Source organism: Nicotiana tomentosiformis, chromosome 10 (assembly GCF_000390325.3).
Source record: "Nicotiana tomentosiformis chromosome 10, ASM39032v3, whole genome shotgun sequence".
NCBI classification, from domain to species: Eukaryota; Viridiplantae; Streptophyta; class Magnoliopsida; order Solanales; family Solanaceae; genus Nicotiana; species Nicotiana tomentosiformis.
This window is the reverse complement of record NC_090821.1, coordinates 28,019,031-28,032,629: the sequence shown is the minus strand read 5'-3', so window position 1 is coordinate 28,032,629 and position 13,599 is coordinate 28,019,031. Positions and strand designations below refer to the sequence as shown.

The window sequence follows — 13,599 nt, the reverse complement described above, 5'->3', positions numbered from 1 at the left end:
ATGAAAGATTTGGGTTTTACAGTTATATATGAGAAGCATGACTGTTTTCCGTAACTGTGAACAAGCTGAGCATCATATCTTGGAGTTATTACTTGTACTTCTTCTATTTTATTGTTACGAGTTGTTATTGGTTATTGGTGTTGGACTTTGACCGTTTCTCCAAGAGCGTCACTACTTTCAACAAAGGTTAGGTTTGTTACTTATTGAGTACATGGGGTCGGTTGTACCTATACTACACTTCTGCACCTTGCGTGTAGATTTTGGAGTTGATGTTGTTGTGTTAGGCGGGAGCTAGCATTGAAGATGTACCTGTGTTCTGGTTGTAGATGCCTCTTGTTAATGGTAGTTTTAGATTTATAAAAATCTGTTGATGTGCATTTCGAACAAATGATGTATTTATTTCATACCATCTTTACAACAACAACAACAACTCCCCAGTGAGTTCCAGCAAGTGGGGTCTGGAGAGGGTAGAGTATGCGCAGACCTTACCCCTACCACGAAGAGTAGGGAGGCTATTTCAAAAAGACCCTCGGCTCAAGAAGACTAAAAGAGAAAATATATTAGTACCATCAATAGAACCATGGGACTAATAGCAACATCATAAGAACCAGAAAATGGATAAAAAGCAATAACAAAAACCAGTGAATAAGGTCCGGTACTACGAAAAACAGAAGAATAGTATGGACACAACAATAATCTCTAGCAACCTAGGACAAAACCTTATCAGACCAGCCTCCCACGCGGAATGAAGTAGAAAAATTCTCAACTACCTCCTTACCTACCACCCTAATGCTCGACCTCGACACCTTCCTATCAAGGGCCATGTCCTCAAAAATCTGAAGCCGCGTCATGTCCTCCCTGATCACCTCTCCCCAATAGTTCTTAGGTCGCCCTCTCCCTCTTCCTGAACCCGCCAAAGCAGACCGCTCACACCTCCTGACTGGGGCATCTGGGCTTCTCCTTTGCACATGACCGAACCATCTAAGCCTCGCTTCCCGTATCTTGTCATCGATAGGGGCCACACCAACCTTCTCTTGAATATCATCATTCCTAATATTATCCATCCTACTGTGCCTGCACATCCACCTCAACATCCTCATCTTTGCTACTTTTATCTCCTGGATATGTGCGTTTTTAACTGGCCAACACTCTGCCCCACACAACATGGCCGGTCTGACCACTGCTCTATAAAACTTACCTTTGAGTATCAGTGGCACTTTCTTGTCACACACGACTCCAGATGCTAACTTCCATTTCATCCACCCACCCCTATACGGTATGTGACATCCTCGTCAATCTGCACATCCCCCTGGATAACCGACCCAAGGTACTTGAAACTGCCTATCTTGGGGATCACCTATGATCCAAGCCTCACGTTGAAGCCTGCTTCTCTCAACTCAACGCTGAACATGCACTCGAGGTATTCTGTCTTAGTCCTGCTCAACTTGAAACCCTTAGACTCAAGGGCCTATCTCCAAACCTCCAGCCTCTCATTAACGTCCCTTTGAATATACCGTGTCCATGCGTTCATCACTAGAGCAAATAAAAACGGGCTAAGCGTATATCCTTAGTAAAAACCCTTAACAATCTGGAAGTGCTCCGAGCCTCCTCCCACGGTCCTAACTCGATTCTTCGCTCCATCGTACATGTCCTTAATCTCCCTAATGTAGGCAACCAGCACATATTTTTCCATTTGGAATCTCCAAATAACCTCCCTAAGGACCTTGTCAAATGCTTTCTCTAGGTCAATAAACAACCATATGCAGATCCTTCTTCCTATCCTTGTACTGTTCCACCAACCTCTTAATAAGGTGGATCACTTTCGTAGTCTAACGCCCCAGTATGAACCCAAACTGGTTGTCAGATATAGACAACGTCTTCCTCACCCTCACTTTCATCACCCTCTCCCACACTTTCATAGTATGGCTTGGTAACTTGATACAACTATAGTTGTTGCAACTCTGAATATCACCTTTGTTCTTGTAAAATGGTACCGCCATAATCCACCTTCACTCATTCGACATCCTGTTCGTCATGAAAATAATATTTCATACCAGCTTTGTAAACTCTAAATCTTAGAAGATAAAGATTTGTACTACCAGCCCTTGGGTTATTGTATAAAAGTTCAATTATTTCATCATTATTCTCTCAGTAAATCTCATTTGAAATTTGATTATTTTTTAGTTGGCTTACCTAGCTGGTTGGGCTAGGTGCCATCACGACTAGTTGGATTTTGGACATTGACAAGTTGGTATCAGAGCCCTAGGTTCATAGGTTCTATGAGTCATGAGCAAGTGTCTAGTAGAGTCTTGTGTATCAGTATGATGGCATCTATACCTATCTTCGAGAGGCTACGAGGCATCTAGGATAAACTTCATGTCTTTCATGCCTTATCGTGCGACATTGATTTAGCTTGAAGCATATCTCATTGAATCTCCTCCACTCACTCGTATGCGTATGTGAGCGCTTTGTATCAGCTGTGCATCGACAGCTTGTGGATTCCATGGATGAGATATGAGAGGTGTTTCTATGTTTTGGAATTGGGCCACTCTGGAGGACTCGAGGCCGGGGTTTGACCGCAACTTGAACTTGGTGGTTTTACTTGCGTGAGTATGTGCTTTGGACTCATATGTCTGGTGGAGTTGCTAGGAGCAGGATTGATGGCTAAGTGAGTGGTTGGATGATTATACGATGAGTATGATGTGACTTCGGGATGTGTTAAGATGGCTTAGGTATGACAAGAAGGGTTGCTTGGGATGTGAAAAGGACTATTAGGATCTTTATTTCTGTCTTGATGTATTGTACAGTTGTGAGTTATGAGGATGTTGAGAGACCTTTCAGATGTACATTTATGGAATGAAGTATATTCTCATGTCTTGTCAACGAGTTTAGACTCGAGAAGATTAAGTGATTGCGTAGTAGTTGTGGCTGTGAAAGGGCATGAAGATATGTCAGTTTGAGTCTAAGCGAGTGGGTTATCTCCTGTGTGACATTCTGAGGTTGTGTGATTCTTAGGATGATTATGTGGAGAGCTTCTTTCTACCAGTGAGTTACAAGTGTTTCGATTTGAGTTTGGATCCATTGAGAAAGTCTAATTGTCTGACACGAGAATGAGTGCGAGCCTAGCAAATGGTTTGAGGTATTCTATTGTTTGTGTTGCATGAAGTTATGAAGGATTTAGTTGAATTTGAGTACGAGATTATGGCGGTAATCGAGTATGGGTATTGTGAGTTATCGGATGTTTTGTTCTATTGCTTTAAGCCAAGTTGGGGAGTTTGCCATCGGCGATTTGATTGCATGGCTATGTGTTGTACTGGTTTCGGTTAGAGGCATACTTGTGGATCGGTTATGACTTGCAGAGGTTGGTTCTGAGGATGACTTGAGTAAGGAATTTCTTGATACATGATGTATTACATCTTATGGATATGTGGAAGTCTTGGGAGTGGTTTAGGGTTGCTGTCCATGACAGATGTAATGTACTAAGAAAAAGGGATTCGCCCGGTTGCTTAGATGTGTGGATTACTTCTTTGGGTGTTGGTATACTAATGGAGCACAGGTCATTCGGCCAGTTTGGGCGGTGCAATGGAGATTTTAGAAGAGTGGATGACTCTTGAGAAGGCTCTAATGGATTCAATATTTATATGTGGCAATTGAGAATTTTTTGAAGTTGTATATGGCTAAGATTTAAAATTTATATTGGATGGTACCAGGACTTGTGGTACTCCTGTATCATTATGGATTCTATATTTCAGTATCGGGAAGGTAAAGGAAACATTTTTAGATTCACATAATGTTTCTTCAGAATGGGTGTCCCGGTGTTGGTACTTTAGGGGTTCTAAGAGAGAATACAACAGTTTATGGGCCTTAGGGCGGTGTGGTTTTGTGCTAGGATATCTTGTGGTAAGCTTTGGGTAAGGACTATGGTGTTCTGGCAAGGAGATGTGTTAACGTGAAGGCAATTCGGAAGGAACTCAGAGAGATAGGACAGCTTGGTGGTAGGTTGGATCAGTATGGTAATGGTATGCTCGGTTCTTTTGGTTCTTATGATGAGTTGAGGCTTTACGGGTGTTTTGTGGGAATACTCTTAGATTTGGCGACCTGCATGGCTTTGTTGAGTTAGAGGGATTCAGTTCTGATAGTTTGGTTATATGCATATAGATTTCAATGTGTTCTTAATGGTTTCTACACCCGGTTAAAGATGGATATTTTCTACCAGCGTGAGGAGCATGTTGCATGTTATGATTTTCTACTGGATGGGATCAAGTAGAAGGTTTCTAGCTAATTGAGTATGTATTCTACTTGTGACTCATAGTTGATTATGAGATTCACACTCTTTTCATATGATGGCATGATAGATGTGGTGCGTCCTGTGGGATTGAGATTTGCATGTACAAGGTGGAGGTTTAGTTTGGAAGGGAAGGTCATGAATTCTTAGACGGCATGGACGGTTTCAAGTGATTAGATGAATGCTATTACTACTTGGTATTACTTGAGAAGGGTGTGCATTTCAGAAGGCACAATGTGTTTTTACTTTCGGACGCTTCATTGGTATTGCGGTACTCGCCTGGTTGATTGACTGCTGATGTTCAGATTTTGCTATGTGGTACGGAAGAATTATAGAAATATTTCTCATGGGAGATGATCATGTATGAGAAATTTGTTAGACATTTGGGTGGTGGAGTTGGGATCGGCTATGGTAATTTGTGTGTTCTATGGATTTAGAGACTAGAAGTTCTCAAAAGCAGATTGTTTCTCGGTTGTGGACTGTGAAGATGTGGATAAAGTTAACCAGCTAGTGGTGCATGTTATGGTTAGATCATTATGGACCTAGGGAGGGCTAATTATCCATTTGGGGATGATCAGAGTTGATTTGGGGGCCCATTGGTAAGACAATGAGGATGAGTCATTTTCCATGTTTGAGTACATTTGAATTGTTTCTTATTGGTGCACGGATTGCACGGTTTGTGGCTTAAGGTTGTATTGGTGTGGCATGGTTCGATTACGGTATATTTGGAAGAATAAAATCAAAAATCGGCTAAGAATTTGGCTTTGGTTCTTGTCGGACGAGAGAGAGAGAGAGAGAGCTCCATGACTTGTTGATTTGACAAGTGGTTATGAGTTTCTCCATGTTTCTTTCATCACCGGCAGAGTATAGAGGTTTTGAACGAGGTTATATTTGATATGAGGTTTATTACCGGTATTGGGTTTGTTTTGAGCAGCTACTGTGATAGAGAATTATTTCTACGAGTATGGGAGTTTATGTAGTATATCATGTGAATACATCTTGGATTATGGATATGACTTGATACAGCTTGTTCAGACTTATACAGTGTGTAAGTGCGAGATTCAGGTCTTGTGAGGAATTTTGGATGTAAGAAGTTGAGTGATGTTAGGCAATAATCTCATGTTTTAGTCGCTTATTGTACTCTAATTCATTGCACTTTATTTGTGTTTGAGCATTAATTGCTAATGTTTTGCACTTATTATGTGTTTTATGCCTCGTAGGAGTAATTTCGAGCTATGTAGATGTTATGGAATGAATTCGAGCGATTTAGAGCTTTGAAGTCTGAGTAAAAGCCCAAGGGGTTAAGCCGGGATCGCGTTCGGGGGTCGAAAACCAAGTCTGGATGTCAAAAATTCGAAGTTTGAGTCGTACTCTTAGAAAACCCCACTGGCGCTGCACGTGGAGCACCGCGGCTATACAAAACCTGCTGCCTGTAAAATTGTTAGCTCTCTGAATTTCCCCACTAATGAACCACATGGCGCGTCGCCCCATGTGGCGCGCTTGTGTAATTTTTACAGTTACAATGTCCTATTTTCTCTAGGAAAAGATGGTTTCATCTGCGCTCGACCCTACTTGGTATAAATACATGGAAAAATATTATTTCCTGGACTTTTGATATATTTTAGACCTAAGTAGGCTAAAGAGGAGAGTGAGGAACACAAGCACAAGGATTTCATCATTCCTTCCTCACTCAAGACCCGAGTTTGGATTGAATTTATGTTTTCCTATTCTTTAATTTTATTCGTGATGAATTGCTCCATATCTATGCAGTAGTTCTCTTTATGGTTTAATGGATTTGGTGTATTGATGATTGTTTGTGGATTATAACTCTGGTTTTATCTATTACAGCATTTTTGGATGATTTAATAGTTGCATCTATATTCACTTATTCATGTAATCGAGAGAGGCATAACTTGTGGTATCTTTGCATTATATTGTTGGTTGAGTTCATAGATTTTTCTTAGTAATCGAAAGAGGCTAATTTAATGCCTTTATCTATTTACATGTAATAGATTATTCATGTAATAGATTTTTCTTTGTGATTCTGGTTCCCCAATTAATTTAATGCCTTTATATATTTATATGAAACTAGAGAAAGAGATCGGAGAGATAAGGTCTGCACCAATATCTTTGTAGCTGGCAGACCAAACGACTCTGATACACGAGGGGATAGTGGAAGATGTGTTAGTTTGGGTGGACAAGTTCGTATTTCCTGCGGATTTTATAGTGGTGAAAATGGAGGAAAACAAGGAGGTCCCCCTTATCCTAGGAAGACCATTCTTAGCAATGGGTAGATCGATATTGGATATACATGAGAGAAAACTCATGCTTAGAGTGGGTGAGGAAACTGTGACGTTTAAGATGGATGTAGAAAAGGGGGTGCAAAAAGGAAAACCAACTGCAAGTGTTGAATGGAAAGTGAAGGGCTCGAAAGAGACGGCTGCAGTGAGTGAGAAAGATAAGTGTGAGGTGTACCCCAAAAAGGCTGAGAAGAAGCCGTCTTCATGGATGTGTGCATTAGTTCGGGCGCGAGGAATGGAGCCCGAATTCGACTCAGACCCCGACTAGATGTTCATGGAAGTTTCCTCTACCGTATGCTTTTTAATTGTGTGTCATGGTGACATGCCACAACTTAAAGTGTGGGGTGGGGGATATGTTGTATGTATGTATGTATGTATGTTAGTTTTAGTTTTTTTGTTTTGTTAAGTTTTAGTAGTTAGAGATAGAAAAACTTTTGGAAAAAAAATTAAAAATTTAAAAAATTTTCTTTTTCCCAACGATGGATAACATCGATAGGTTTCTTGAGGGACTAAAGTCGAAAGAAAAAGACAAAAAGATTTTCTTTTGTTAGGTAGTGTAACAAGTCCCCATTGGTTTTTCTTTGTACCGCGGTTCTTTTCCAAGGGTTTTGTTTGAACTGAGTTCAGTTAGTTTTTATTTTTGTTAGGAGTAAGAAATCTTGTGCTGTGATTTGAAGTGAAGGAAATATCTCTTGACTTTATTATATCTTTACAATAGTGAGTGCTTTAGTTGTGACACTTAGGCACAGTTTTTGACTCTTGTATAAGTACCTTAAATTGTATGATCTTAACTTTGCTTAACTGCTTTTACTAGAGTGTCTTGATAGTCCGATCCTGGGTGAGTTATGTGCCATGTGCGTGTGAGGTTTTGTGTATTCTATGCATTGCATTTGATGTATAGAACTCGCCCCGTGTGTTTGCAAAGCGAAATGGTAGTTTTATTCAGTCTTGAAAATGATATAGGCATTCATTTGTTGAGCAAGTTATATGCTTTTACCACCTAATTATTATGTATCTTACTTAACCCCGTTGATCCTATAATCCTGTTTCTTTGGTAACCACATTACAAGCCTTAACCATTTGTTTGAATTGACCATCTATTTTAACCGTGTACCTCTCGTGAGCACTTGAAATTATTATGAACTTTGTAAAAGTTGAAGTGTGGGGTGGTTGGTTTGGCCTTTGAGTGGAACTAATGAAATAGGAGAAAGGTGCAATGTTTTGAAAAAGTAAGAGCCACTTGAATTGAATTTTTTTTTTTTTAAATTATAGTTGTAGTGTTGTGAAAAATATTCCTTGATAGTGGTAACTTGATGAAATTGTGCTTAAAAAAGTAGGGAGTTAATGTATATTGATGTGAAAGTGAAGTTATGGTTGAAATAAGTGTGGGGTTTTGAATGGTTAATTGTATGTATTAAAGTGCTCAGGGAGATGTAGCCACTATTATCCAAATGTATCATACCCACCCCGCAGCCTACATTACAACCAATTAAAGTCATACTTCATCCTCGACTGAATGAACTCAAATAGTAGAGTAGTACACTACGGGCAAGCATATGGTACGTCTTTTGTGGCATATGAATGTTACTTCTGAGAGTAAGTGAATTCTTTCTATCTTGAGTTTCTAATTGTTCTTAAATTTCACTGTGTGTGGAACTACTCTCTATTGTTGTGTGAGGGCACTTGATTCATGAAAGAAAGGTAATGTCATTGACCTCTCTGTTATAATAAGTGAGCGGGTTGTGAAAAATGCGTGGTGCTTTTGAGTCAAATTTTGTGGCGAGGATGTTACGGTATTATGCTCAATCTGTTTTAAATATTCTTGGTGTGATGAGTTATGAGAGTTGTTGAAAATGGTCGTGTCTATATGAAGTGTAGTTTGATTGCTCGAGGACGAGCAATGGTTTAAGTGTGGGGAGTTGATGGTAGTCTATAATCTTGTGTTTTAGTCACTTATTGCACTCTAATTCACTACACTTTATTTGTATTTGAGCTTTAATTGCTAATGTTTTGCACTTATTGTATGTTTTATGCCTCGTAGGAGTGATTCCGAGCTATGTATATGTTATGGAATGAATTCGAGCAATTTGGAGCTTTGATGTCTGAGTAAAAGCCCAAGGGATTAAGCCAGGATCATGTTCGGGGGTCAAGAACTAAGTTTGGACGTCAAAACTTAAAAGTTTGAGCCGTACTCTAAGAAAACCCCACTGTTGCGACGCGTGGGGCGGCGTGTGGGGCGTTGCAGCTGAACAAAACCTACTGCCTGTCAAATTGTTAGCTCTCTAGATTTCCCACTAATGCTCTGCATGGCGCATCGCCCCATGCAGCGTGCCTGTGTAATTTTTACAGAGACAATGTCCTATTTCGTCTAGGAAAAGGTAGTTTCGTCTGGGCCCGACCCTACTTGGTATAAATAAATGGAAAAACATTATTTCTTGGACTTTTGACATACTTTAGACCTAAGGAGGCTAAGGAGGAGAGGGAAGAACACAAGCACAAGAATTTCATCATTTCTTCCTCACTCAAGACCCGAGTTTGGATTGAATTTATGTTTTCCTATACTTTAATTTTATTTGTGATGAATTGCTCCATATCTATGGAGTAGTTCTCTTTAGGGTTTGATGGATTTGATGTATTGATGATTGTTTGTGGATTATAACTCTAGTTTTATCTGTTAAAGCATTTTTGGATGATTTAATTCTTCCATCTATATTCACTTGTTCATGTAATCGAGAGAGGCATAACTTGTGATATTTTTTCATTATATTGTTGGTTGAGTTCATAGATTCTTCTTAGTAATCAAAAGAGGCTAGTTGAATCATTGGTTCATCTTGTGAGGTTAAGACTTATTCGAGAGAGGAGTTTTTAGCTAACCTTTGAACTAATAATTATGTGAATTTGAGAGACTCTGGCCACCAGACCCCCAATAGTCACCACACATGACCGATATACGCGGTCCAAAATAATAGTATCACCCGCAGGAGTAGATACATGAACAGATAAAACTAATGACTCACGGGCATATCCAGAGAATGAGCGAAATATGAGAAAACATATGAATCAGTGGAACCAGGGCCAAATAATACAGAGACATCTTAGTGGCAAACTGAGACAATACCTGTAATCACAGCACCCGAAGTAATAGCATCTGGTCTGGCAGGAAGAGCATAGAAACGGGCCTGGCCACCCTCTGATCTGCCTCCCCCTCTAGGGTGACCCCTAGCTGACTGGGCTGGTGGTGGAGGAACTGATACTGATGACATAGACTGGCTCCTCTGCAGAGCGGGACCTCCCACTAGATGGGGACACTCTCTTCTCATGTGAATAAACTCCCCACACTCATAGTAACACCCCGGTGCTAGTGCTGGGGATTGAAGGGAGCCCCGAGCACCGGGATAACTCGCAGAAGGACCCGGCATAGACGAACCCTTACCCGATGGAGCACGAGAAGAACTCTGTGCTGGAAGGGCACCAAGAGATGAACGACCCTGCTTATAATGGTAAGAACTATGGTCAGATGATGCACCACAGTGAACTGGGCAAGCCGTCTTAGCATGTCTGAATGGACAGCCTCTACCGTGCTGGAACTGACCCCCAAGAGGGAGTACCACTAAATCCACCCTGTCCACGAGGCATATTGGCCTCTCTCTCAACCCTCTCCTGACCGCGAACCATCTCAATCTGTCGAGCAATGTTAACAACCTCATCAAAAGTAGCACCAGATACTCTCTCTGGTCATAAGCAATCGCAGCTGATAAGTGAGGCCATCTATAAACCTCTTGATCCTCTCCCTGTCTGTGGGAACCAACTAGATAGCATGACGAGCCAACTCTGAGAATCATATCTCATACTGTGTCACAGACATATCACCTAGACTAAGTTGTTCAAACTATATGCAAAGCTCCTCTCTGCGGGACTGAGGCACGAACTTCTCCATAAAGATAATGGAGAACTGCTGCCAAGTAAGGGGTGCTGCTCCGACCGGCCTACATCTCTCGTAATCCTTCCACCAACTGAATGCATCCCCAGAGAATTGAAAGGTAGTGAATGAGACCCCACTGGTCTCCACAATACCTACTGTACGGAGTATCCTCTGACACCTGTCCAAGAAACCCTGTGCATCCTCTCCCTCTGCACCATTGAAAGATAGAGGCCGGGGTCTCCCAAACCTCTCCAATCTACGGTGCTCATCCTAAAGCATAGCAGGAGCCACATAGTCTGGAGCACCTACAACCGGTTGGGCTGGTGGAGCTCCCAGTGTCTGGAATCCCTGTACCACCTACTCTGGTGTGCTGGCAGCGGGAGTTTAAGCACCTCCCCCGTCCTGAGAAGTGGCTGCTGCCGCCGGAACAGAGACCGCCTGAGCAAGGCTGGTGCACGCGGTCAGAATCTGAGCTAAGGCCTCTTGAAGGCCTGGGATCACAATAGGCACAGGTGGTGCCTGAGCTGGTGCTTCAACAACTCGAATCGTGTCTTTATTTGGGGCAACTGGTGGATCTGCAGGTACTGCCCCTATTGTTGTGCGGTCTGCACCTCTGCCCCTACCACGGCCTCTACCACAGCCTCGGCCTCTCGTGGCCCTAGCTGGTGGTACTGGTGGCTAGCCCTCCTGTCCAGTAGTACGAGTCCTCGCCATCTGTGAGAGAACAAAACAATAGATGTTTAGTTACTAGAATCAACAGATTCGCACGACAAGAATTCAAGAATGTGGAGTTTATTAAGGGTTCTACAGCCTCTCAAAGATAAGTACAGACGTCTTCGTACCGATCCACAAGACTCTACTAAACCTCCTCATGACTCGTGAGACCTATGTAACCTAGGCTCTGATACCATCTTGTTACAACCCCAAAACTAACCCGTCGTGATGGCGCCTATCGTGGTACTAGGAAAGCCGACCTTTCCAAAACACTTTCAATATTTAACAAAAATGAATTAAGACATTTAAAATAATCGAAGTTTCTCATAAATGCGGGGTAAAACCCAAATAAAACATAAGTGCGCAAAAATAGCCCGACGTCAGGGTGTCACTAAGTCATGAGAAACTAGACTCTCAATCTAAAAGTCAATGTCTACAATAGTCTGCGTCTAGATATCAATACAGAGAAAGAAAGATAATAAGGAAGGAGCACAAGGTCTGCGAACCCCGACAGCTACCTCGTAAATCTCCGGAAGATCAATTGTGCACGAACTCAATGACATCCACATCCAATCACACCTGAATCTGCACACAAGGTGCAAAGAGTAACGTGAGTACTTCCAACTTAGTAAGTAACAGAATTAAATAAGGAACTGAGAAGCAGTGACGAGCTACACAAATGCAGTTCATTTCAGTAATTTCAGCAAGAAAAATAGGCATGCTTTCAATCCGGTGTTTTAAATCAAAACATTTGGAGCTCAGGTACAATAATATAAGCCCTCCAGAAAATTTCACTACAACAACAATTAGCCTTGAAGTGCAACAACAATTAAGAGCAAGTACAGCCTCAGAGGGCTACTGTCACTCATCTATCTCAATAGCTCAATCACTCAGCTCTCAGCTTCAATACTCACAATCAGATGTACTTGCGCTCATTGGGGGCGTACAAACTCCGGAGGGGCTCCTACAACCCAAGTGCTGTATATTGCTGCGGTGTGCAACCCGACCCAATACTACTACGGTGTGCAGCCCGATCAATATATTGTTGTGGCGTACAGCCCGATCCGATATATGGCCCGAAGGCTTGTTGCAGCGTGCAACCTGATCCAATATATGGCCCAAAGGCTTGTTGCGGCGTGCAACCCGATCCAATACATAGTCCGAAGGCTTGTTGCGGCGTGCAACCCGATCCAATATATCTCACATACCTCTCAACCCAGCACTCAGGCTCTATCTCAGTCACTAACCTCTCCAACCCCTCGGGCTCACAGAATATCACAATAATTAGCCGAAACAATGAATACAACAAGTATCAAAAATAATTGAGAGGGAATGGAGATATAGCACACAAGTAAGACTGTGACGGAGTACAAGACAACAATTCACAGACAATTCAACAAGTGTTCAACTGTTGCGGGTCCCAACAGTGATATTATATGGCCTAAGCATGGCTTCTAACATGAAAGGAAGTCAATTACTCTAGACAAGGAAACACAAGTAATAACAATGGCTATTCGACTTTACAATTTCACGGGACACAATCTGTCATGCCCGAACCTCGGGGAGCGTGACCGGCGCTAAATCGAGTAAACCCGGTCGAGCAAGCCTATTAAACCTTTCCTACCCGACTCATTCATAATCCAAAAAGGGATCACATCACCATTTGTAAAATCGGGGAGAGATCAGTTATATAAACATTGATAGTTCATTTTCCTTATATACATTATGCCATAGTTGAGTTTCCAAAATACAATTCGATCCAACGACCACCCCAACATATATAAACAACCCACATAAACGTCTGCGGAGCCTCTAAGGATACAAAAGAGCAACATGACAATGCCGACAACCAGGCCCCGGCTATACCTCAAAATGTGAAAACTTATACAAAAGAAGCACTACATGACCCCTAGGAGAAATGGGGCTCACCAAGACTGCTGTGAGCAGAGAAAGAGAGCACCACTATCTGCGATCGGCACTATCTGCGATGGAATCACCTACATCCATTGAAAGATGTAGCGCCCCCGGCAAAAGGGACGTTAGTACTGTCGAATAAACCTAGTACTGTCGGCAAAAAATGTAGAATGAACCGTGAAACAAAGAAAAGGCAGTCATAATAATCAATAAGTACTTCATAGAAATACAAAGAGACATGTCAATCTTTCCATCTTTTTAGATTAATAATCTTTAGTGCCAAAGCCACAACTCACAATGCCACCGTGTTTTTACACGGAGTCCGGTCTCGGCCCGACCGACTAAGCCATCATAATATTATATTTTATTTTATATAATATTTGCATTATTTGCATATAGTTTGCAATAATAGCCAATATTTTTAATAATTGTCTTTATTATGCTAATTTTAGGTCATAATGACT

The 13,599-nt window shown here is 41.6% G+C and overlaps 1 protein-coding gene across 1 annotated transcript; it reads right to left on the bottom strand.

Annotated features, from left to right (window-relative positions):
- Positions 1-707: 707 nt before the first annotated feature.
- On the bottom strand, positions 708-1,100 carry LOC138899922 (uncharacterized). The gene has a single exon (XM_070186623.1). It carries the CDS (start codon positions 1,098-1,100, stop codon positions 708-710), a length of 393 nt encoding a protein of 130 aa, XP_070042724.1.
- Between the last annotated feature and the right edge of the window lie 12,499 nt (positions 1,101-13,599).